This window comes from Phalacrocorax aristotelis, chromosome 1 (genome assembly GCF_949628215.1).
Source record: "Phalacrocorax aristotelis chromosome 1, bGulAri2.1, whole genome shotgun sequence".
Lineage (NCBI taxonomy): Eukaryota > Metazoa > Chordata > Aves > Suliformes > Phalacrocoracidae > Phalacrocorax > Phalacrocorax aristotelis.
The window spans coordinates 25,630,626-25,655,441 of record NC_134276.1 but is presented as its reverse complement, the minus strand read 5'-3'; the positions used below and the strand labels follow the sequence as shown (position 1 = coordinate 25,655,441).

Genomic DNA, 24,816 nt, shown 5'->3' with positions numbered 1-24,816 from the left:
TAGCCTAGCACTTTCTGCTTCCCTTACTGCATGCTGTGGAGGTGTAATAAGTAACAGGACCCATGAGCTAGGAAGACTTAGCAAGCTGTTTGTCTGTTCCTTCTTTGAAAGGCATTTTCCCAATACTTCCCTTGCAGCTGTTTTGAGGAGCAAACATCGGTGTAGCTGACCCATAAGCGAATCACCATGTGCTCTGCTCTTCCACTAATTAAGCAGGAGAGCTAATTGTCCCTCAGTCCCAGCTAGTGCATCAGATTGCCCAAGCTTTATTTCAGCCCAGGGTTTTGGTCTCTACTTTCATCTGTTTTTACTTCTGCACGCACATGTTCTTCACTACACTTAGGAAGCTTGGAATTGAAAAAGTGTCTGTCACACCAGAAATAATACAACGACTTCACTGGCACTATGGGAACTAGTCCAGATACACAGTGTTATGAGAGCAGAAGTAACGTAGCACTTCAGTTTTCCATCCAGCATTAGTATGCATATGTTTTCACATACAGAAGAGCAGTAGCAATAGCAATAATAGGTTAGCAGGGACATATGCATGCTCTTAAGCTAAAGCCAGATACCCATACCAAGGCTGTGTCATCAGTTATCCTCTGCTGAACATCTGCATATAGATCATGGGGTTTGTGTTCTTTGTTATGTTACTCCAGGTTGGGGATGGGAACCCCCTAAGGCTTTGGAAAGCCTCTGTGGAAGTTGAAGCCCCGCCATCAGTTGTCCTGAACCGAGTGCTGAGAGAACGTCACCTCTGGGATGAGGACTTCTTGCAGTGGAAGGTAGTTGAGAACCTCGACAAGCAGACAGAAGTTTACCAGTATGTTTTGAACAGCATGGCTCCTCATCCCGTCCGAGATTTTGTTGTTCTAAGGTAAGCTAGAGGGCAATTCTCCAATACCTTTTCTTCCTACAGTGCGTACAAGGAAGATCTGGTCTTATCTCAGCCTTTGCATCTGTATAATTAGGTTTGAGAACTCTACTTCTGGGCAGCAGTGTTGATTTCTCAGACTGAATTTTAATTGTACACTTAGAGCATGCTGACCTTTTCTCTTATGTAATTTGAGCAGCACATACTCCTGAGGCTGTAAATATCATTTCTTCCTTAGAACAGATGTCTGATAATAGCTGCTGTTCGCTCTTAGCTTTGTTTGTTGTCAAAACAGTGCAAATAGAACCCAATTGTTTTTTACACTGCTTTTGCTGTTCTCTGTGGAATGTTTGATGTTTAAGAGCCAAATGTTTAGTAGCGAAGATAGTGATGCTTTTAAGCTAAGGTTGTTATATGGTGTCTGTATACATTGTTATTTTAGATTTGCAGTTGGAGTCTTTGTAGACCATGAAATGTTAACCCATAAAAATCCTAGTGTGGAAACGAACAGAAAGAGGCAGTAGATATGTATTCTGACTGTTTTCCAGGGGATGATATCTCTCAAGTAAGTGTATAGCTGTGTATCAATATTCTAAATTCAGTCCCAGTTCGCCATTGTCTGTCTGCCTGTACAGAACAGACAAAATAAATTTCTCTTATGCACCTTCTGCCTTTGAAGTCCTGGCCCTTTGCTTGCTAGGAGCTATTGTGGAGCTGCTGACATATTTCACTTACAGGGTCAGTCCTACAGTTATTTATTTCAGGATGATTTTGTGCATTCCTGTTCTTGGTCTCTGCTTTCTTTGATTGAAATGATGTGCCAGAGAAATACTAAGCAGTTTTGACAAAGGAAATAGTCTAGTAAGTCAGAATTGTATTAGAGGGAACAAGGATTGAAGGAAAAAGCTGAGCCCTATAAAAAATAATTACAGTAGTACATCCCTTCTATGAACTTCAGTATTCTCTTAGAAAATGATAACATGCAGTTATTGTCGGTATAAAGGAAGAATTATTGGAACTCTTAGGGGAAGATTTAAAAATATTTTCTGTACGTTCTTTATAATGTGAAAACACTGGCTCTCCTATTACTCTATTTCCTTTGCCTTCCCACAGTATACTGGGCTAAATTAATTATTTTATTATTAATTTTCTTATATAATATTATTGACTTAAACCAGTGATAAATTTGGCCTTCCACGTAGCACCAAGAAGATTGGCTGGGAGCAGTGGGGAGGTTTTGATGACCATAATTCTCTCCTCTTATTTGCCACTTAGTTCACTATTAGGTTTCATGGTGTTTTATGTTCTTTAAAGACCCACTGTGCAGCCACATCAGTTAAAGAAAAATCTTGCCATCGAGTTTTCATTCCTTTCACTAACCCGGGCAGAATGACCCCCAAGGACTGAAATACATATCATAAAACTGAGTCCTGGTGGGTTTTTAAGGGCTGAAAACAACTGTCAGGCAGATCTTGTCAGATTCTGTTGTTTATCTCTTTTGATTTATATCATTAAGTCTAGAGCAAGGTTAGCCAGCATTACTGCAGTCAATTTGATACCTTATGATTGGTGGGAAGTGAACAGTGAAATTGTAATTCACCTCTGGAGACATGAATTAATATATTTATATATTTTAGTAGATGGCAATTTTTCCCTTCCCAATCAAACTTCTGGCTGTGAAAGGATAAACTTTGTTGTTCTCTCTCTTTTTTTTTTTTTTTTTTGATTTGAAAGTCATAACAAGGGGATTAGGCTCCCTTGAGAAGACTCTAATGGTAACAGAATAGGGGTGATGTTTCATATGCCTGGGATCTGACGCAGCTCTCAGCTGCCCTGCACAGGCATCACTTTTCATTAAAGATTCCTCAAGTGTTTAATGTTCATTAGGTATCACAGCATCTCTGTGAGTGAGGTGTCATGTCCAGTTTTACTACTGCAAGATTTAGAGAGGTACAGAAACTGGCTTAAACTGTGTAACTGGGAATAGGAATTATAAATCTTCTGCAATCTCTGGGATACATAGTTTTCCACTTCACAAATGGCCCAAGTAAGTGCCACGTAGTTACCAATGTGATATGGTCACATCTAAGCACTGTGCAGGCATTCACAGTTGATGGTTCAGCATTTTACAGTAATCTGAAGTGTGATTTCCTATTCCCCATGTGTTTCATTTGCCAAGATAGCTCATAATTTTTATTCATGCACAGCACATGTAAAACCTTCTGAAGTCAGTATCTTCCTGCATTGTCTTGAACAGTTCAATTTCATATAAGAAAAATGCAGAATGTTAAAATTATCTGCTGAAGTCCAAACTTCAACAGTCCTTGAAAGCAGCTTACTTGCTAAAACATGATACTTCCCAAGGTAGCATAATCCCTGCTTCAGACAGTCCATGGCAAGATGATGCACATTACACAGCATAGTGGAAATTTCTCATTTCTTCCTACAGCATAGGGAAGAGCATGGGCCTATCCTTTGAGATTCAAGGCAGGTGAGAAAGATGTGAGACACCAGAATATGTAGAGAATGCTTACAGAACAAGAAAAAAAAATGTTAAGTATTAAAGTCTAGGTCTCCTGAACCTGCTGGAAAACTTCTGCAGCATGCCAGAGAGGCTAGCAACTTGGCTATGAAGTGACTGACAGAGCTCAAAATAAAAATACATCTTATCAGGTCAGCCCAAAACCTGACTGCTTGTGAAAAGAAACACGTGGATAATAGGAAACCAACTACCTGTCATTGGCTAGCTGACATATATGGTGACATGGTCTTGAAATGTCACTGTTACATTACTTTTCCCAGGTAAAATTTACTCCATAGTTGTGTAACAGTGGTGAGACAGAATGTTGGGAGAACATGATCGTGTTAGCAGAGGCTGCAAAAAGTCTGTTGGTTCTCGCTATGTGGCACTGGAAAGGAGGAGGAGAAGACATGTCTTTTTTTCAGAGTGACAGTGAGGAGGAAGGAAGCAAACGGATGAGCAATGCCTTTGTGGGTGCCTGGTTGACCAGTCCTTCTAGGATAGTTTGCGAGGATGTTTGTTCAAATGTTTGTTTGGTAGCAAACCAAAGTCTACCTAAAGAAAGGGAGTCTTAAGTTCACTATCATTCCTAAATGAGTAAACATGAAGTCCTAGCCTTTGGCTATTTCAACAAATGAACCATGTAAGACTCTACTTTGCCATTGCAACTTGGAGTGTGTGGTGGCAAATGACCATCATGTGATTGCCACCAGCCACCTGAGGAGACTTTCCTCAGCTGCTGTGTGTCAGTGGATATAAGCAGCAGAACATCCTGGTAAAATGTGCTGCGTTTATACTTACTTGCAAGAGTATTGTACATTAATGTCATTGATTAAAGAAATTCTTGTCATGAAAGGACACTTTTTAAAAATCCAGATGCACTTGAAACATGTTCTTGGAGTTTCAGCAGTCATTGTGGGTAGTAGTGAGGATTTCTGCTGGGCTAAACTGTATTTGTTGTACTGTAAATCTGCATGTGTGCAATCCAACACTTCAGCCTTTGTTGGATGGCTTTTGCTCACTCTGTGTCCTTTCCAAAACTTCTGTCTATCTGCAAAAGGCTGTATCATGCCCTGTAACACATGATGGTTACAAAGTGCTCATATGGAGAAGCAAAACTTCTCCACCTGGAGCCTGCAGCCTGACATCATGGTCAGACTCCCAACTGGGGTGGGGGGACAACAGTAGCATCAGGTGGATATTGTCCTTCAGGAAAATAATGTACATACCATCAATTGCAAGATCTTTCTCTGAGTCATTTCAGAGGGTGGGAGTTTTGGGGGTTGATTTGTCTCCTCATATACCAATGTATCCCCAAACCTCTAAGCAGTTCGTATCAAAATTCTGGTACCCACTGTTAAAATTAATACATTTGCAGGAGAGAATCCAGCTCTAAAATCTGAGCTTGATACATTTCTGTGGCTTGTTTTGAGCAACAGTGGCAACAAATGTGGAACACAAAACCCCTCCAGGAACTCCTACGACAGTCCAGTGGCATTGCAGGCAACACCAAGAACAGGCAGACAAGCAAACGGTGACTTTAATTCAGGTCCTTAATCGTGTGCCCAAATGTTTCGTTTCTGAAGTGATTCCATCTTGAATGTGTTGCTGCAGGACATGGAGGACCGATTTGCCAAAGGGGATGTGCATGCTGGTTGCCATCTCTGTGGAGCATGAAGAGGCTCCTCTTATGGGAGCTGTGCGAGCCATCGTGATGGACTCTCAGTACTTGATAGAGCCATGTGGTTCAGGAAAAGCCAGGCTTACCCATATCTGCAGAATTGATCTAAAGTAAGTATCCCACCTGCAAAAAGCAGGTGTCTATTCAGCAGGGCAAAACCCTCCAGGTCAGGGAAGGAGGAGGTGTTTGGAACAGAGGATGTGGTCAAGGTAGTTTTGCTGCACTTTTTTCTGTCCACCAAGCTAATTTCTCTGCTCAGCATCTACCACTGTTATATGATCATAGAAATAAAATCTGCTTATTTGATTACTGCAAGGGAGAGCTTCAGAGCACTTACAGTGACAAGTATTTGAAGTCACGACCACCACCATGGGCAGCAGGGAGTAGGAAGCATAGCAAGCCCGTTCCTGCGGGGCATATTTCTTGAGTGTTTGAGTTTCTTAATAATTGTCTCTCCATTTCTTCAGAGGACATTCTCCGGAGTGGTACAACAAAGGCTTTGGACATCTGTGTGCTGCAGAAGTTGCCAGGATCAGAAACTCATTTCAGCCTCTGATTGCCGAGGGACCAGAAACAAAAATCTGAGGAAGTGTTCCTGGGAGCGTGTGAGCGTAAATCAGGGTCTGGCAGGGAACAGGAAGGCTGAAAGCAAAGGTCATATTTAAGCTACAGAAGTCTGACCAGACCTGGGTCTGTACAAAGGTGAAACAGAAAGTTTATAGGAAAGTTCTTTTATTCTGGAGACTTACCTCCCCCCCACCACACCCCTTCTGTATTAATGTCAGTTACTGAAGTAAACGTTTCTTCAGAGAGCTTTTATCATTATTACTTTTAAATCAGTCTATTACTTGTGTGTTACATAACTCTGGTATTTAAAGGCTTCTAAGAAGCGTATTTTAATTGTAAATAAATCATGTACAGTATGTATATATTTATATTATATCTATATATATGTATATGTATAAATTAATTATTTTGTATATAACTCCGTGCAAATCACTTGCATCAGCTGGACCTTAAATGAATCTGTCATTTGTTTCCTAGTGTGTCACTGCTACATAAGCTGTGTTTCCTATTATCACAGGGCTACCGGGCATAATCCATGTGATAACAGAAATGCCTGTTCTCAAATATGTTTCGTGTTTGTGTATGCTGTGAGAAGGTACCTAGAAATAGATGTAGGAAGAATTAGAAGAACTAAGGAGGAAGGAGGTTGCTGTACGTTTAAAAATAATGAGGAGTGGATCAGTTTCACCAAATAAAATACATCGAAATGTAACTGAGAGAGACATTTTGAAGGCCATTTATATTCAGCTGCAGAAAGTTTGTGACTGTTAGTACAAGGTGTTGAAGACTTACCTATTGCCTTAATTAATGGTATATCTACCACTAGAGAACCTCAATATGTGCAGCATTCAAAGTAACTGCTCATTCTTGGAGAGAACAAGATAACGCTATGTGTACTGAAGTGTCTGAAATCAGACTGGTAAGTTATTAAGCTGTAAAATTTTTTTTAGCATTTTGTCTAGGTTCTGAGTGTTTCTGTGTGGTTCTTTCCTTCTCCCATAGAGATGGCTAATTGTTACGAAACTCCAAAGCAGATTTTCTACGTCCAGTGGACACAAAGATGTGCAGATGAATATCACGCCTTTTAATATTCTTACTATACAAATAACTAAACTTATTTTTAAGCTTTAAACACATCTTGGAGATTTAAAAGACTAAATGCGGACTATGCTTGGAAAGATTGCTTTTATAGTAACAGCAAGCATTTTCATATCATATTGCACTGATCTGCATGATCCTGCCTCCAAAGGCATTGGTGGGAGTGGGATTAGCCCCTGACTATGAGGAGTAGGAGCCGTTTAAACCTATTATATAATTTCATTTTCAGGGACCTATTATTTTGCTAATGGAGGAGTGCTTTAAAATTAATAATAATAATTTGTTGACTTTACCTTTGAGGCAGGGTTCCATTTTGTTTTTAACTAACCTAAGACCAAAAATGGTATTACATCTATGATTCAATAAGACTGTCCAAGGCTGTTAATACTGTTCTTCATTAATCGCATTTGTTCACTTTGACTTTATTTATTGCTGCATAAACCAGCTGAGTCATTCATAGCCAGTGTTTTAGCTCAGTCCTTCCAACAAAATCCACTAAGATTTAGCGTAAGGTCAATTAAACGGGATACATTTTCTACATGAAGCTACAGTTTTGTGCCCTGATTCAGTAAACAGGGAAGTCTCTTCAAAGTCCGTGCTTTGAATCTACCCCAGGTACGGGGGCTGTAGGGTGGACAATGTGCAGTCCTCGCTTGCTGCTAGAGCACGACCCCACGTGCCATCGTGCACACGCATAAGGGCTGTGCTGGTGGGGGACAGCACTGCAATCCGAGGAAGCGAGGCGGTGGGAGCTTGGGGTGGACAGTGGCAGGGTGACCCAGCATGGTGTCCCCATGGAGCAGCAGGATGCCAAAAAAGTCGCTGTCATCTTCCTCCGTGACCTGTCTCGCTCACATTTTGTTGTACAACTCATAGGATCAAGGAGGTTGGTTGCCCACAGGCTCCTGCCTTGAGTTTATGGCCAACTATTGTTTGTTTTTTAAGTCTTAACGCCGGGAGAGCACTCACACCCTTATGTGGCTGTGTTGAGGTCTGGCAGTCACCAGCCAGCTGCAGGGCACCGCCACTGCCCGTGTCCAGCGTTCCCGGGAGCAAGCGGTGGCTCGCAAGCTGGCAGGGCGAGGCCAGTCCCCTGGTTCCAGCAGGACTGCCATCCCAGAAAGCAGCACCTCCTCCCCGCATGCCTGTAGCCATGGCAGCAGGTTTTGTGCCGGCTCTTTTCCAAAACACAAGCAATTAGAGCACCACTTCTACATTAGTCTGCATAAATTAATACAATAGTGCCTCAGTATTAATGGATGCAGAATTTCTGGCCCTGGGAATGGCAGTTATCTGATAGTAAATAATTTCTTAAGGAAATGAAGGGAAAACATGGACAGTGGCTTTATCCTGTCTGACAAGTTATTCCTCAGCTGGAAGGGGCCCTGTGCCACCTGCTGCAGTTACCAAGGTAGGGTTGTCCTCCTACCCTTGCAGAAGGTCTGTCATGTGCTTCTGGCATCTCTAAGCCATGTATCAATGAAATAAGATTTCTTTAAAATGCACATTATGCCATGTCTACCATTCAGCTACCACAGTATTTTGTATTGTTACATTGCCATTGAGAATACATTATAACTGCATTTTTAAATGTTATACTCATATCAATACCTCATATTTTTACCTCATCTGTTGGTATCAGTCATTAGTTGTAAATAAATAATTGCAGAGTTGAATAAATTTGCATATACTAAAGAATCATGTTTTCTTTGTGCGCTTATTTCACTCATCGGCACAGGAAACACAGTACAGTTAAGCACTTTATTGCAACCTGCTGTACAGTAAACTGTTCTGATATGGTTCTTCAATAACGATTTTAGGCTCAAAATGATGTTGTTGTCCATTATACTTATCTGATAGTGTACTTAAGTATACAAGAGCTTCATGGCAAAGGCTGTGTTTTCCAAAGAAGCCATTAAGCTAGGATGGCTGGATTAAGAAAGGTAAACTCAGGTCTTCAACAGTGTTTAGGCCCCTGACTCCCACTGAATTCAACCATGTTTCTGCATCTATGTTCTTGACGGTAATCTACGTCTAGGTTTGTAAGTGACTGTGGAGCTGGGGTGCTGAATGTTGGGTTCACGTTATCAGACTTCAGCCATCTCAAATCCCTCAAGCTATTGCAACAGAGAAAAAGATGCAACAGCAGGATAGTGATTTCTGTGGTTTGTCTTACACATATCTACAGATGGAATAAATGTCCTTTTGGATAGGCCTATCTCTTTCCAACTCTCTTCAATTATCAAAAGAAACAGAGGCTCTGAAACAGGATGCTGAGCACGGAGTCAGCTATGAGAGGCCATCTAGGAGAGGATAAGCCTTTATATCACACTATTCAGGGAAAGCTCAGTATTAATCTTTGGACTGAAAGGAAGCACTTTTCTCCAGTTCTCTGCCATGGCAGATGGTCAGCTGTGTAAGTCCATCCTTTCTTGCAAAAAAAATATAGTATGTGATCTGCTCCCATTCCTGTCTCCCCCTCCAAACCACCTGCAGCCACATCAGGGCAAACAGACTGTCTTACCCCTAACAGCACTGATGTTTCAGCTCCTTGTATGTGCAGTCTTTATAATGTTGAATTCCTGGGCATGCATCCTCTTTACAATGCCTTTCAGGAGTCACCAGCAAGGCATCCCTCTGATTCAGTTGCTCTACAGAATCGGCGTGAGCCCAGGAGGAGCGTGGCATGCCTAAGAGATGGTAGGTGGTTGCTAGATGAGTGCACAGGCTGAACATACTGAAATGTCTGTGAGATGAAAATACTGGAAGAAATATCCAGAAGACTGCTGGAGCCTGCAAATCAAACAGGAGAGGACAAAAACGGGTACTGCAGCTCCAGCCCAATAGTGACATGGAAGAGCTGGGGAGCGAACACAGACCTTGCCAGACAGAAAGCACCACTTAAATGGCATGACCCACCCACTCGCAGTCCCTTGGGGATTTAGCATGGGCATGTCGTGCTGTCCTTGCCAGATGTGTATCAGTCACAGCTGCAAAAGGACTTCACGTGAATGGGTGCTAGGCCAGGCAGATCATGTTGTTACAACTACAGTTGCACATCATGGTGTGCCAGGACCAGGAACATGGGGCATCAAACCCCAGATTCAGAACAAGGTGGTTGTTTGGACTTTGCTAATATGTACAATTTAAATTGAGGGTTACCCTCAACTTCATGGGTCACTCAGCTATACTATGTAGAAAGCCAACATTTTCCCCCAAAGCAGCAATGGATGCTGAGCAGGTCCCACCTAGCACTGTGAGACTGTAGGCTGTCCTGCTTCAGTGTGCAAGAAACTCAGGTCAGCAAACACATGGGTACATGGAACTCAAGGGCTAACACAGAGCAGAGCAGTGGGTCTGGGTTAATGAGTAAGCGACAGGGAAAATATTACGACACTGCAAACAACTATTTGCCTGTCTTTTATAGGTTTATGTTGGGGAGGCCTCACACACTCCCAGATACCTTTCCTAATCCATAACAGGACCCAGACACCAGAGATTATATGCCCCTGATGAAGCTTAGCATCTCTTGTAGAAAAAGTAACCTGGACCCTTATCCTCTTCTGTCCCTTTGACTCTGAAACTAGGATCTCTATCCCGCTTCCTTACTACTGACCTCCCACAGGTAGCTATTTTCTACTGCTCTCTTGCGCTGTCTAAGCCCAGCATGCCCTGTTCCCCACTCAGTCCTGGCATGCTCAGCTGCAGGCTGGGCTCCACCTGTGCCCCGCTCGCCCAGCCCAGGCTGCACAGGAGGACATAGGGTTCGGCCTTCAGGGTTTGGCCTTCAGAACATGGCTGAGCGGTCGATGGTTCCAGCCCCCACTGCAACAGCAGGGAGTCAGGCATTGCCAGCCTGCCAGGGCCCAAGTCTGGAAATGTCCCATGCCCCACACCAGGGACAAAACTCCAGGGTGAGGCGAGACAGTTTCTGCTGCTCTCCTCCAAGGAGGCAGGAAGGCAAGAGCAGGAAAATAGCCACGAGCCTGTACCACTGCACAGGTGCTCCTCAGCCCCACTGCAAGGACAAGTCGGGGCTTTCGATCTTCTCCCGGGGCTGTGTGTCTGGTGAGATGGGGAAGCTGAAGGTAGGCTTCGTTTGTATGCAGTGAACTGCTCTTTACCTTGAGCAGAGACTTGAACCGCAGCCTACAGTTCATTGTCAGCAGTCTGTGAGGAGACAGGATAGTGTCCTGCATGTGACTGACTGCTCTTTAACGAGAAAATACCTCGTTCTGTGGCAAGAGCTTCTGCTCTTGGCCAGAGCAGCTGCATGGCGCCCTGCTGGCAGCCAGCTAGAGGGTTACAGATTATTTCTTAATCAAGATACTAACTGCTGCAAAAGGGCACAAGGGAAACTCAGCCTAAAACTGCAGACTCTGCTCTTTATCTTTCACCTGCTCATCGCGGCGCTGAGACTGACACATGGCTGAAACACAGAGCCAGCACTTGCTACAGTGAGGATTTGCAACAGCTTGCAGTTTATGGGAGCAAATTAGCCACAGGGCCATCTGTCCCTCCCCAGACCTCTCCTGGCCCACTCCTTGCTGGAACGACTCCTTTTCCTTGCGAGGATACATATCAAATTACTTACTGTTTTTTTGTTTTGTTTTAATTAAATAAACGTGGGAACCGCAGGTGGCAGAGCAGATGACAGTAACCCTCTCAGCAGCATCTGCTGGCCAGCAGCGCCCCGCCACGCGTGCAGGACAGATGCTAGCTGGGTGCCTGCATGCAGCCTGACCCCAAACCCAAGCGGGTCAGCAGCCCAGGGTCTGCCAGCCCGCTCAGCCACCCCACCAACTCCAGCCTGGCTTGGGCTTCACAGCAGTAGGATCAGAAGTGCCACAGCTGGTCTGGCTTGACCACAAACAGTGAGGCCTTTTTTTCCCTCCAGAATCTTTCAGTTTAGGGACTTGCCATGGGGCCAGCTGACCCCATGGCACCAAACACGCATCCATGTGCCACACTGCTGGCTGTCGCTAACCAGTTCAAGTGACAAGCCCACCATGGCTGTAAGAGCAGACCACCCTGAGCGCACAACTGTGCTGGTGTTTTGCTCGCTGTTGGCCTGCTCCTAAGGAAGTCAGAACTGGGACTATAAAGTGCCGATTTTAGCTCTTTACGCTGGATTTCTCTTTCCCTGAAGAGTCACATCCCTTTCCTCCTGGCCTAGGGAGGAGGGATCATGCCAGCCCCTTCCCCAACCTCATAACATTGGGCTCAACACACATTTATGGCTTTGCAAAACAGGTAAAAAAAACTATTCAGGGAAAACTTCCTATTCTTCAGTGGCTGTATTTGGGGATCCCTGGTGAGCAATAGGGCTGTTGGTGAAGAAGGATGAGCCCTGCTGCTGCAGGTGCACTGTCACAGCATTAGCAGCAATGCCCACACACGGAGCACATCAACAGCTCCCTCCTGGGGCCGTAGGATAGTGAGACAACCATTTCAGAGCTGCCTTTTGGCAGGCCACTTTTCCCACTTCACACAAGGTTTCAGAGCCCAAGCCAGGCTGCCCACCAGCACGGTGCCAGTGCAGACCCAGACCCGCCAGTGGTGAACCCACCCCAACATGAAGTGAGCCACCACATGTGTTTTAGTCACATACCCTTCCCAAACACCCAGACCAAACACCCCATCCACAAACATCACTTTGAATGGGGTTTACTGCCTGGCCATGCTGATGCCCAACCATGGCCTTATGTCTTTTTGGGCTGTGGTTATCATCTGGTTGTCTTGTGTGGTTCTCTCCGCACTCAAAGAGGTGCTGGGACACTTGTAAATAGCTGAGCAGTGACATTCATCTCACTGCTGAAACCACTGGGGTAGCGACAGAAAAGTTTGTGGTTATTATCAATGTAAATAAACATAATGGTTGAAAATAATGAAAAATTAAATGGGTATCACTGGTCTAAGCCAAAATGTTACAATATGGCCTCCTTGGCCTCCCAGCATTTCTTGCCTTGGGCAACCTTTTTCAGCAATCACCGGTATTTATCAGAAAAGAGATACTGTTATTGCATTTGGATTTTTCAAATAATTGAGTAATTTAATCTTTTAAGTGCCTCTGAGATCACTTGCTGTAATTAAAGACAGAAGATGAATGACTGAAGTACGAAAGCACTGGGGGACTGTAAAAAAAGAATGTGTCCTTGACTGTGTCTCCTGTGCACTTATATAATGATTATCCCACATTAATATGACCAAACAGATAAAAGAAGAAAATAATAAGAGCTTGGTTGCATTATTTTTCTTCCAGCCCAATAATAATATATCACCAGCTGGAGGAATGTGCCTGTGAATACCAAGCAGAAGCAACCATGTGCTGCCGAGTGCAGGACCCCGCCGGCTCCTGCTGCGAGGTGCAAGGAAAGGCAATATCCGCTCCTAGATCCCACAGCACTGTGGCAGATAAATGAGTTACAAATGTGTATAAAATTCACAAACTTCCATCAGAAGTGGACTTAAAGGCTCAGCTAATGCTGGGAGAGACGACTGCAACACTGGCAGCTTTCTTTATGAGCATTTATTTTCTCAGCTTTTGGAAATAAGACCCATTCAATCCTAGTGGAGGGAGGAAGGCAGAACAGTTCCTGCGAAGTAATAACAAAAAGTTAACAAAAAATCTGTAAGGCCTATAAACAGTATTTTGTCTTCTAAATAAACTCTGTGCCCTGGCATACCTATGTCAGACCTTGGTATTTAGCTCCCCATTTCATAGCCCAAAAGTAAATAAATACCTGCCTGACGAGGGAGAAGGAGGTAGTGAGAGAGCTGGAGCTGTCCCTGCTCCATTCTTCCCGCAGCACTAAGCCCCTGGATCACGCCTGTCCCAGGCTGGAGGAGCAGCAGCCTTGCTCCCCTCGGGGCACCCTTTGGGCTGACCAGGGAGGCTGCAGGCTGTCGGGAAGTGCTCCTCTCCTGCTTGCTCCCCTCCCTTTCCCGGCAGGGCATCGAATGGCCTCCAGCTCAACTGCGCTATTGCCAGACTACAAAACTTTGTCACCTCATAAAACTTTACGGCACAGGTAGTTTATACTATTACACCTCTTGAACTAAACACTCAGCCAATTCGCAGTTCCCTCCAGCGAGAGGAAAAACAGACTCCCTGGGTCAGGTGTTGTGTTTGTGCAGCCCTGCTGGTTTACAGCACTGCCAAAAGCATGTTAAAGAGCCCTGAGCGCAGAAGGTGGCACTGCAACATCCAGCATATTGCTGAGAGCCAAGCCACAATTTCAGCCAGCATCCTACTGGGATGCTCTGCTTTTCCTCTGGACCCCACCCCACATCCCAAGGCACCTGGGGCTCGGCACTGCTCCGGCTGGGACGTGCACCCCAGTAGGGCACAGCCCCAGGGTGAAGATCCAGCTTGGAAGCTCCTCTTGCTCCTCGGAGCCAAACAGGTGGGACTGAGAAGGTGCTCCCTGGGCCCTTTGCTTCCCTTCAAATACTGATGCCATAAAAGAAATCAGTAAGAAGTACATTATACATCCCAGGCTAGGGGGAAGAGTTAAAACTCATGCCTTCCTGCCAAAACAAACCCCAAAGTCTTGTGTGTTACTCTCTTACTAAGGAAGAAACTCTTGCCACTAATAGAAAAGAACCAAAGTAGAAACTAATCCAACTTGATGTGAATTTGCAGTCTTTAGAAAACATCACCACTGCCACTCCTACTGCTTTGCTCAGTGTGCCGGTGACAGTGACCACCTCTCTTGCACCTCAGGCCCCGCCTCGGGCCAGAAACACATTTGGATGAGCTCCGAAGGGTTGGGACTGGGTAACAACATTTCGCCATGTTGTCTTGGAAGAAATGCTTGCAACAAGGAGGTGGCTTTTGACAGTAAAATTCATCATGTAGGAGGTATGTCTATTAAGGGACAAATACGATGGAGGTAGGAAGTTTACAGATTAGATCCTTTTTCCAAATTTTATTTTTTTAACAAGGATGGGCCCCATGGCCCATCCCCACGCCAGGGTACTGTTTGCTCAGCTCCCAGGGTGAGGTACTCATGCAGCCACTTGTGCCTGTGGCTTTTCTGCCCTGCTTTGGTTAGCATTTTCCCTGGCTTCTCTTTGCCTTCCTGGCCCTTTTGCCACTCCTTCACAAATACACACACAAAGAATCACAAAATAATAGCCAGCAAAATGTCAGCACCCACAAATGTCTTGGCTGTAGGCTGCTGCTATTTCAACTTTCTGGTTTCTTAACTGTCTTAATTTTCTCAGAACCATTTGACAGAGAGTGGTGTTTCTGTTCAACTCCAGAATAAAAGCCTCTGATATGTTGGACCCTGCCACTTTCACTTCACCTCGTTATTCTGGTTTTTTTCAGTCTCTTAAAAAGGGTGGACTTAATGAGCCAGGACCAGCCACAGCCTTGTGACGGCTGGCAAAGAGTGTGGTTCAGCAGTCCTCGAGTGGCACATCAAAGACGGGAAGAGCTTTCTTTCCCCTGTCTTTTCCTCGCTTCCTCTTCTCAGCGTTGCATGAGTGAAGAAGGAACAAGCCTGAACTTTCTCAGCTGGAGCTGAAATCTAGCACCTAGCTCTGACTTCCTCGCCTTGAATAAGGGCGTTTTTCACCTAAGGGTTTTTTGTAAGCAGAATGAACAGAACAAGCTCTCTAAATGACCCAAAAGCAAATTAATACAATGCAGGGAGAAAAGTGAAGGGCAAGTTGTGTGTTTAAACATGCTGACACTTGTGTGGCCGCTGTCCCGTTCATTAGTCTTTTCCCTTCTTCCTTTAACACTGACATGTACTTTTGTTAGGCTGTTTAATAAGGATGCCACAAACTGACTGCTTCGTGCCACAACTATGCTGACAAAATCCTTGAAGCCTGTGAGTAACTCTACTGGAATAGAAGAGTTGTCACATTTACTGCAGTGTTACTATGGAATAATCTATTGCAACAAAACACTCATACTGGTCTGGTTACTTCCACGGGCTTTTTAAATAGCAATAGTCACTCTGAAAAAAAAACAACCCAACAAAAAAATCAAAGAACCAAAACCCCTCCAAAGTCTGTTGGAAAAAGCTCTGTTTAGACAGAGGCCCCAGCAATCTCCAACAAAAGTTGCAGTTATTTATGTGGCATTGGAAAAACAAACCACAGCACAAACTCCTTGCAGAGTTATCGTAACAGCCTCGGCTAAGGTACTCTGTACTTCATGTTGCAAACAGAGAAACTGGACAGATTAAATAGTAAGAACATGTTACAATTTGTTACATACAGAATCTTTATTTCATTTCTGAGATTGTTATAAAAATAATATAACATTCTTTCTTTCATCTAGCAAAGACATCCATCCCACAGTCTTACTGCACAATCTTTTCAAGAAAAGAAACAGAAGCTTTGCACTCACGTCACAAAAATATTTTGAATAAAAACATAAATTTGTATTTTACAGCATTGAGCAAACTGGCGACATTTCATCCTAGAAACATGGTTAAAATCAAGAAACTAGTCTACATATGATACTGCATGTTAACATCCATCACATGCAGACTCCAGTTGCTCTTCAGAAAACAAAACACCATCCTTCCCTGAGCTGTCTTTGCAGCCTGGGTATGGAGTCCCCACTGCTCAAAGTCCTTGCTGCTGTCAGCATTTCTGCTCTAGATGCACAGATGGTGACAGGGAAGTGCCAGGTCATCGCTCACACGTGGGTATCGAACACAAGTGCCCCACGGCCCACAGCCTGATTGCAGGAGGTGATTACCCCATCAGTTTGCATGAGCACACTGCAATTCTCCTTGGACAGGTACCTAATCTTCGCCTATTCAAGGGTTTTTTTGTTGTTAGTGGAAGGTGATTTTTTTCAAGAGGATTGACAAGAAACTCGCACTGGCCCCTGATTACATAAAATGAAGCAGATTCCTGCGGCAAAGCCATACCATTATCTCCATCAGACCAGCCTGTGTTTTCCCTGGCCCATCATTGTACAATTCATTTGCTGAGAGCTATGCATTGCTGTGTGCAGGCAGCATGGCAGCCAGACAGCTTAGGAGAAGACTTTGGCAACTGCTGTGCCCAGCTCGAGCTGGTTGCTGCTCTGCAGTGGTATTTAAAAACTCTTCTGAAGGGAAGAGCGCCAAAGGCTGTGTTATTTCTATGGGCCACAGCACCATGAGTGGATGCAATCATACAGCTTCATAGCAACAAATCCCAATTTACCTACCAATTAGATATCCAGCTGGTGCCATCTGCCTGTCGGTGGTTACATATCACCCAGCCTCTACAGGAAGAGCCTGCAGCATCTCCTCCGTGCTCAGATGCTGCTCCACACATTGCACTGTGGCTGGGCCATTAAATAGCACACGGGGGCAACTTGCTGGATGGTTAATGGTTAGTGAAGGGTCAGGATGGGCTGGTGCCCACTGGCACTGGCGCTTCAGACCCCCTGAACCCCCTCAAACCCAGGGGAGGCACATACGCTGGGCATCTCAGAAAGATCAGGCCCAGACTCTTCTTATTTTACCAACAACAAAATAATTGTAACATATCTACACACACGCACATAACATACAAGTTAGGCGTGACCTGGCTACAGTTTGTATTAAATGAATGTCACTTTTCGTTATGTACTGTGAAGCATCTGACTACTGGAGTACTGTACTGCAAGGTGATTCATTGCCATGCCATGGAGAAAGCCATTTGGCATTTCGTACATTTAGGGAGAGCAATTTCTTTGTAATCCATACTCCACCAGGCACCAATGCATAAATAAACAGCAGTTTAAAATTTGCTTTTCTTCAGCAGTCCTATCAGGCTATAAATAATTTTTATATATATTTTTAATACTTCATCACTTACCCTGAAGTTTTCACCTTAATCTCAGTACCAAAATATACATTAGTGCAAAGAGAGATCATTTTAAGACTGGAACTACAGGACAAATATATTAATCATTATGATAAGATACTAATTCTTTTCTATTTCTATGCAATATTTTAGAAAAAATATAATCTTAAGCTACAAATGAAAATCGTATTTCATATGTAAGTTTTAATTTACAGTATAGAATCACAGAATCATAGAGTATTCAGGTTGAAACGAACCCTGGGAGGTCATTTAGTCATCTACTAGTCATCTAGTAGATAAACATCACATTTAATACAGCATAATCAGCTGTAGTAGATAAATAATTCTTAATTAACAGAGAGCACATTTCCTTTAAAATATTCTTTCCAGTGACTGACATTATTCACATAGCAATAAAAATACAATTACAACTGATGGCAATACAAGCCTAGAGTTAGAAAGCAGAGAAAAATGGCCTCACTGCTTTATACTGAGGACACTCCTAATGTAGTGATTCACAGGCAGGCAAAATAAGGTCAGTTTTTTCCCCATTCTTTCTCTATTTATACTAATAAACAATGTTGTTAATGCTTTGCTGATTTATATTGCTGAGACAAAAATGAGAGACCCGCAGATGTTCAGTAATACTTTGGGATTAAATGCTGCCAGGGCCAGGGCCAGTTGCACAAAGGAGACCCTCCAGCCAACCTGGAAGAGGCCTGGAGCAACAGCTCAAAGATCTCAGACCCTGGCAAAAGCAGCAATAAAGTGCTGGATTATTATACCAAAATGCTGGGATTTAAAGTCTCCCCACTCAACACAAATGGCATACAAAGACCATCTTACTAAATTACCCAGCAGTTTCCAGCAGGTAAGTAGCCTGGCAGCAGCAGAGTGCCAGCTGCATGCAACTTGCTGTGAGAAGTGCAGAGACAGGGTGCCCCAGCCCTGCCATGTCCATGGGCACAGGGCAACAGGGCACCAGGCACACAGTTTTCTGGCAACTGAGACAGCAAGGACATCTCAGTTCCTGCTCTCTGCTTTTTTACTGAGCAAATCAAAGAGAAGCCCTTTCACCCGTCAGATGGCATGACCCCTGCAACCCCTAGACATACTTTCCCCACTGAAAGAGACACAATTCCTTTAGCTGAAGTTCCCCAATGACATCCTGAAGGCGGATGCAGCCATCAGCAACCTGAGTAGTAGTTAACAAATTTACCGTGAGCTTTCAGCAGCACAGACTCGTGTCCCCCTGTTCTTCCCTCTGTGTCTGCTTTAGGAAAGGGGTGTCCTTTCCCTCGGCACTGCTTTGTGCAATTCTCCTCCGTCTCTGCTCAGTCACTTTCCCTGCTCCAGTCAGGTGTTGGCTCTGATCGCGCAACATCACGCAACTTGAAAAAGTAAACCATTTTGTTTCTCCCCCATCTTCTCTTGGAGAATTTGACATACAGGCTCTTCCATCACTCCATGTCTTCAAAACATACTTTTACTTGTCCAACTCAGCAAGGGAAAACCAAGGAGGGGAAAGCATCTGCTCAACAAAGGGTCCCAGGGAAAGTTGTGAGACAACTCCAACCACAGGAATTAAGGAGTGGTCACAAACCAAATGTACTAAACCAGAGAAAACGATTTCTGGAAGCCATACGCTAGCCATCTCTTCTCAGAGTCAACGTCCTGTAGTACCAGGCAATGTACATGCCTTCCTACTGCTGAAGCAATCATGACAATGTGCACTCTTACTTCAGATTTCCCAAGGGGATGCAAGAGAAGGGGCAGTGAGGCATGTATTCAAAGGGGCAGTTCTATTTATACCTTCTTTCTACCCTCTTGGAGTAGTAAGTAATGAAGAATATAGTAACAATAAAAGCAACAAATATGAAGGAGATGAAAGCTAATAATGATTTTCTGGTTCGGAAGAAGTGGCATTCAGAACACGAGGCAATCTCTTCTGGGCACAGCAACTCAGGAGTTTCAGGACCAGGAAACCCATTATTGTCAATTATTTCTCTGTAATGTTTCATAGAAGGCTTTGGTTCGAATTGATTTGCAACGTAACTGTAGAGACCATATTTAGGAGCAGTCTTGTCATTAAAAGAATAGACAAAATATCCTTGCAGATTAACGTTATCCAAGGTGTAAGCTGCAAAAGAAAACAACGGGTTGAAGAAATGAATGTATGTCACTTTGGCATTCAAGAACAGTACCACAGGCCAGTACATAAAGCAGGGGTAGGAGGATGTTAAACCCATATCTGCACGTCTCTTCCCCATAACAAGGTAACGTACATGTACATCTATGAAGTGTTCGTCACAAAAAGTACGAATTTGTCGGCCATTGCCAGACAGTGTGATCTGTGAGTATCCTGCAATTTATTTCCTTGTGCTTGGTAAACACAGCTGTGAGTACATGACTGCGTTTAATGATCAGCATGGAGCCTATCATGAAACAATGGATTTCTTTTTTAGGTATGAAGGAATACAGGTTTTGGTTTTCCTGCACCTGGATTTCTGCAACCTGTTTCTCTGATTGCTCCTTCTCCCTTGCAGAGCACCTCCTGATGGGGATGGCCGAGGAACAGAGGACATCAGGCTGCACTTCTCACTAGCAAAGGCACAGTGACACCAGAAGAAGATGCACCCATGCTAAGGTACTTGCATATCACCAGTGCAAGTGGAAAGCTTATGCAGATCATAGTTGTCTCTTGTTATTGACCCAAGTTTCTGACCCAAGATGACCTGTTTTAGTCTTTATTGAGAACATATCCACAACCCATACTGCTATCTTGGCTACTGGAAGAGGTCCAGCAGCTGGAGCATTAACCTTGAGCCATCAGTCCTGCTTGACAAAACTAATCAATCCATAGCAGTAAACACAAACTCTAATACTTTGCCTCTCACAATCACTATTTTTAACAAGTTAAAGCAACATCTTCTAGCAGATGAACACAGGACTGAAAGATAACAATTGGCGAATTTTCATATGCCTTTGAAAATAATTCTTTCTGCAGCCACACACAAGACATTTAGCACCTCTAACCTACTTTTCATGTGTAAAATGAAATATTATTTACCCGCCCTTTAACAGAGCTGCTACCCAGGATAATTAGTTTGTGTTTGTAAAACTGCACGTATATTTAATGGTGTTACATAAATGGTTACTGCTGTTCTTTGCTTTCAGTTGGCAAAGATGTGCTTAAACAGCGTACAAAACCTCAGTCCAAAGGGTCCCGTACTGTGTTCTGGAACCATTTATCTGCACAAACCTGTTGGCTCCCACGGAACAAGGCAGGAGAGAAACACTACATGCACAAAAGCTGCCACGTGCAGCCCCTGAAACCAGCTGGAGGAAGAAGGCAGAATAGGATCTTTAAGGTGAGCGCGCTCTTGTACCAAATCCCTCTCATTCCTCTCCAGCGTGACACTGAGGTAAGGACAAAGGTCTGTAATTCATCTCAGTTACTGCACAGGGTCTTGCAGAAAAAATGCAGGTTTTGGAGAAACTGGAATCAGTCATGATACCAAAGTTAAGAGCTTGCTCCATGTGTAAGGGCAAGATGGACAAAAGCACAATACCAGAGCAGTAGAAGAAAAGAGAATGAAAAAAACTGGTATTACTGATGTACCAAACACTACGGAGGAGTATATGATGTCAGAAGTGGGAGAGTGAGCTTTAGGGCAAGTATTACGGCTAGTTATCAGGGACACAGTCATCCATGACAAAGGAGGTGAAGATCAGTTTACATGCGATGGTTAAGTTGAAAAACACAGGAGCTATTTCCAGGCTGGATAGAAGAGGGGAGAAGGAACTGATTGGGGGACGCTGGTACCAGATCAGTACAAATGACAAAGTTCTGTAAAAAACAGGAGGATGTGCAGGTGTTCTAGCTAACGGGGACTGGGAGAAAAGCCTATATCCATACGCACTTTGAAAACAGAAGTGCCAGGAACTGGTATGGTCTAAAGCGCTGGGGCAGAGAGAAGCAATAGAGAAAAAACAGATTGAAACCATAAGCCCAAATATAGTCAAGTTTTTTTAACTACAGGTGCAGAAAACATGTTGCCAGTGCTTAAAAATGCTGGAGAAGGAACTCTTGGGCACTTAATATTGATGTTCAGTAATTTGTGAAAGAGGTGGAAATTACAGAGGAGGAAGTTAAAGCCAATACTTAAGAGAGTAGACAGGATGACCTAGCAAATTATGGAATTGCCAGCCATCCTTCACTACCTAGCAAAAGAGTGGAACAGATTACATAAGGCTTGATAAATAAGAATTACAGGATATATATATATGATTAATGCCAATCATCTTAGCTTTATGAAAATTAAATCTTGTCAAACTAACTTGACATCTTTTTAATGAGATCAGCAGATAAATAAAAGGAAAGATGTTTGACATAATATACTTAGAACTTCACAAGGCAACTGACTTGGTATTATATGGCATTTGGATCAAGAAAATAGAATGTTACAAGCCCATAATAAACAGAGTTCAACTGATCTCAAATATAACTAGTAAGTCTAGAAATGTAATTGCAGGTAAGTAAGTGTCACAGTAGGTGTATTTCTATTGTGGTCATGGAGATTGGCTTTTAGCACCAAGATATTAATGATCTTAAATATATCAGTTATCTGAAAGAAAACTATTTCTCCCAAATTTGCAAATAACACAAAGATTACGGGTTATAATTTAGCTAGCGTAGCAAGCTTTGCACAAGCAAGCAACTGGCATTTGAACATCACCAAATGTGAGGCTGTCAAAGAAGCAGCATACCATATTTTGGTTAGAGGAAGTTCTGCCTGGAGAGGGGCAGGAATCTGTAGCCAAGTTTAAAATCTCAGTAGATAACCACAGCGTACGTAACCAACCTGTGCCGTGGCCAAAAGGGCTAACGGGCTGCTTAGATGTATGAAAGAGGAGTAAAAGGGTAAGATTACATTACACCTGCCTGAGATATAGGTGCAGCTGTGGCAGGAACAGTGTGCCCAGGTCTGGGCTTATCCCTCTCAAGAAGAATGCTGGCAAATGGGAAAAGTTTAATAATTGAAAGGTTCTAAATGATGTTTATGGTAAGGGACAAAAGAGCTTTGTCTGTGCTATTTATCAAAGACAATACCTACACAGGTAAAATACATGTAAATGCACAACAAAGTGGCTTAAAGCTGAAGCTAAAGAAATTAATACTAGAAGTAATATTTTTATATATCTATACACACGCTTATATATAAAAACAGTAAATAATTAGCCCTGCAACAGCATTTAGCCACTGCAACAGCTTAAGGCAAGATGTAGAAGATTCTTCATCAGTAAAAATTATCTGTCGGGTCTTCTGCTTTTCTGAAAAAACAGCGTGTGTTGTATGACAGGATAACTCAAAATGCTTCTTTTTTTGCCTTATCATTTATGAATCTTTGAGACAGAGAAAAAGACCAGTTTGGGTTCTGAATAGCAGGAAAGAGTCCAGGAAATGGCATAATGAGGTAGATAGCTGAATTATTATGAAGATCACTGTTGGATAAGATCGCTGTGTTGAATAAGATACAAAGACAGCTAAGAAACAGAACTCATACTCAGCCCTGAAGTACATCAGTGGAGAGAAGCAACAAAGCAAAACAACAGTAGAAGTGCAATGAGAAGAAAACCTGACTAAATACATGTGGAGCTACTCACATAACATCTACTTAAATTTCTTGAAATCACAAAAAAGTTCTCCTGCTGTCTTATGCAGAATACGTGCAAGGTCAGTCTTCCTGATGTTTAGTAACACCAATCAATTGTAAAACAAAGGAAAAACTATCTGTTATGCTGTAATAACATTTAATTTATGGAGTATTCTACACAGGATTAATTTTTTTTAACGTTAACGTACTCTTATCACACAGTGTATACTAATACTTGGAGTTGTGACATATAAACCATCTACGGTTCCTTACCTTTTAAAGCTTCATTGATGTAATTCTGTATGTAATACACTCTGAGCTTATCGTGCACCATATTCTGGTCATCATCAATTCCATTAGCCATAACATAAATTGGGACATCGCCATACTTTGATTTAACCCACTTGAGCAATTTACGCAGTCCCCAGGGCACTACCGCAGCTCTGTTGGGGGAGTGCAGCCATGTGATGTCATTGATCATTTGAACTTCAAGATAGTGGTCATATTTTAGTGCATCTTCTTTCTCCCAGCCCACAAGGGTAGTAGTGTAGTGACTCAAGGCAAAAAAATCAAATGAGCCCTGGATTAACTTCTTTTCATCTTCTGAGAAATAAGGCAAGTGGAAATTATACAGGTCAACACTGTTTCTTCGGTGAAGCCATCCCCTCATCACCCGTGGGTAGTCGCCATTCCCAAAGATGGGCTCTGCAAGCCAGCCAATGTCAAACTCTAAAATTCTGTCAGCAACTTCTTGGTCATTCCTGGAAAAGGGACAAGCTGGTTCTACCCAGTCACCTTGCAGAGCTATAGATATTTTACCCTTCTGAGATCTCCTGAATTCTTTGTCATAAAGATGCCATGCTTTGGCATGGGCTTTCAACAGGTTGTGCCCTGCAGTGTATGTCAAATTTTTCACAGATGGTTCATTCATTGTGATCCAAAATTTGACATGGTCCCCAAAACTTGTAAAGCAGAATTTGGCATACTCCACAAAAGCCTGAACAGTTTCTGGGTTTTCCCAAGCTCCGTATTTGGCAAAGGAAACTGGAAGCTCTTGATTCTCGGCCATAGGTTGCCATAAAGCAACAACAGGAGTTATGTTAACTCTGAGCAGTTCACTAGCAAAACACTGATAATAATGTACAAGTGTGTGGTTGATTAGAGAAAGGTTACCTAAAGGAAGGATTAAAGACCATTTCAGTGAAAAATGAAAGTGTGTGACATGCATTTCTTGCAGAAGAGAGATCTGGAGCCTGATAGCAGCGAAGTCAACACAGTGATGCTTCCGTTTCGAGGTGAACACTCCATCCACTTTAATAAGCTTCTTTGTCTGGTGAACATCCCACACATAAACATTAGAGTCAAGAAACTGTGCAGGTGTCGTATCTACCTAAGCAGAATAAGAAACATACCAGATTCAAGCTGTTTGTTCCAGGTAGGTGGGAACATCACAACCATCAGGCACAACGTAGTGAAAGAACAGCGTAAGCCAAAACATTGCATTTAGCACCCCTCTTGCATCTGGGATACAACAACATCTCTGGCTCATAGGAATGAATTAATCTTCTGTTAACATGTGATGTCAGAAATGTACCAAATGTATATATAATTT

General features: G+C 43.1%; 2 protein-coding genes across 10 annotated transcripts in view; one reads left to right on the top strand and one right to left on the bottom strand.

Annotated features, from left to right (window-relative positions):
• Positions 1 to 8,439, top strand: part of STARD13 (StAR related lipid transfer domain containing 13) — a 309,280-nt gene extending 300,841 nt beyond the window's left edge. For all 9 annotated transcript variants that reach the window (XM_075084943.1, XM_075084952.1, XM_075084931.1 and 6 more), the window contains 3 exons: positions 660 to 877; positions 5,010 to 5,186; positions 5,544 to 8,439. In XM_075084943.1, the coding sequence (XP_074941044.1) occupies positions 660 to 877; positions 5,010 to 5,186; positions 5,544 to 5,661 (513 nt within the window). In that variant the 3' untranslated portion in view covers positions 5,662 to 8,439. The remainder of the gene's footprint in view (positions 1 to 659; positions 878 to 5,009; positions 5,187 to 5,543) is intronic.
• A 7,525-nt stretch (positions 8,440 to 15,964) lies between these two features.
• KL (klotho) overlaps positions 15,965 to 24,816 on the bottom strand; it is a 51,933-nt gene continuing 43,081 nt past the window's right edge. The window contains exons 4-5 of the mRNA XM_075084910.1: positions 23,478 to 24,594; positions 15,965 to 19,687 (exon numbers count right to left, since the gene is read on the bottom strand). Of these exons, the coding sequence (XP_074941011.1) occupies positions 19,350 to 19,687; positions 23,478 to 24,594 (1,455 nt within the window). The 3' untranslated portion in view covers positions 15,965 to 19,349. The remainder of the gene's footprint in view (positions 19,688 to 23,477; positions 24,595 to 24,816) is intronic.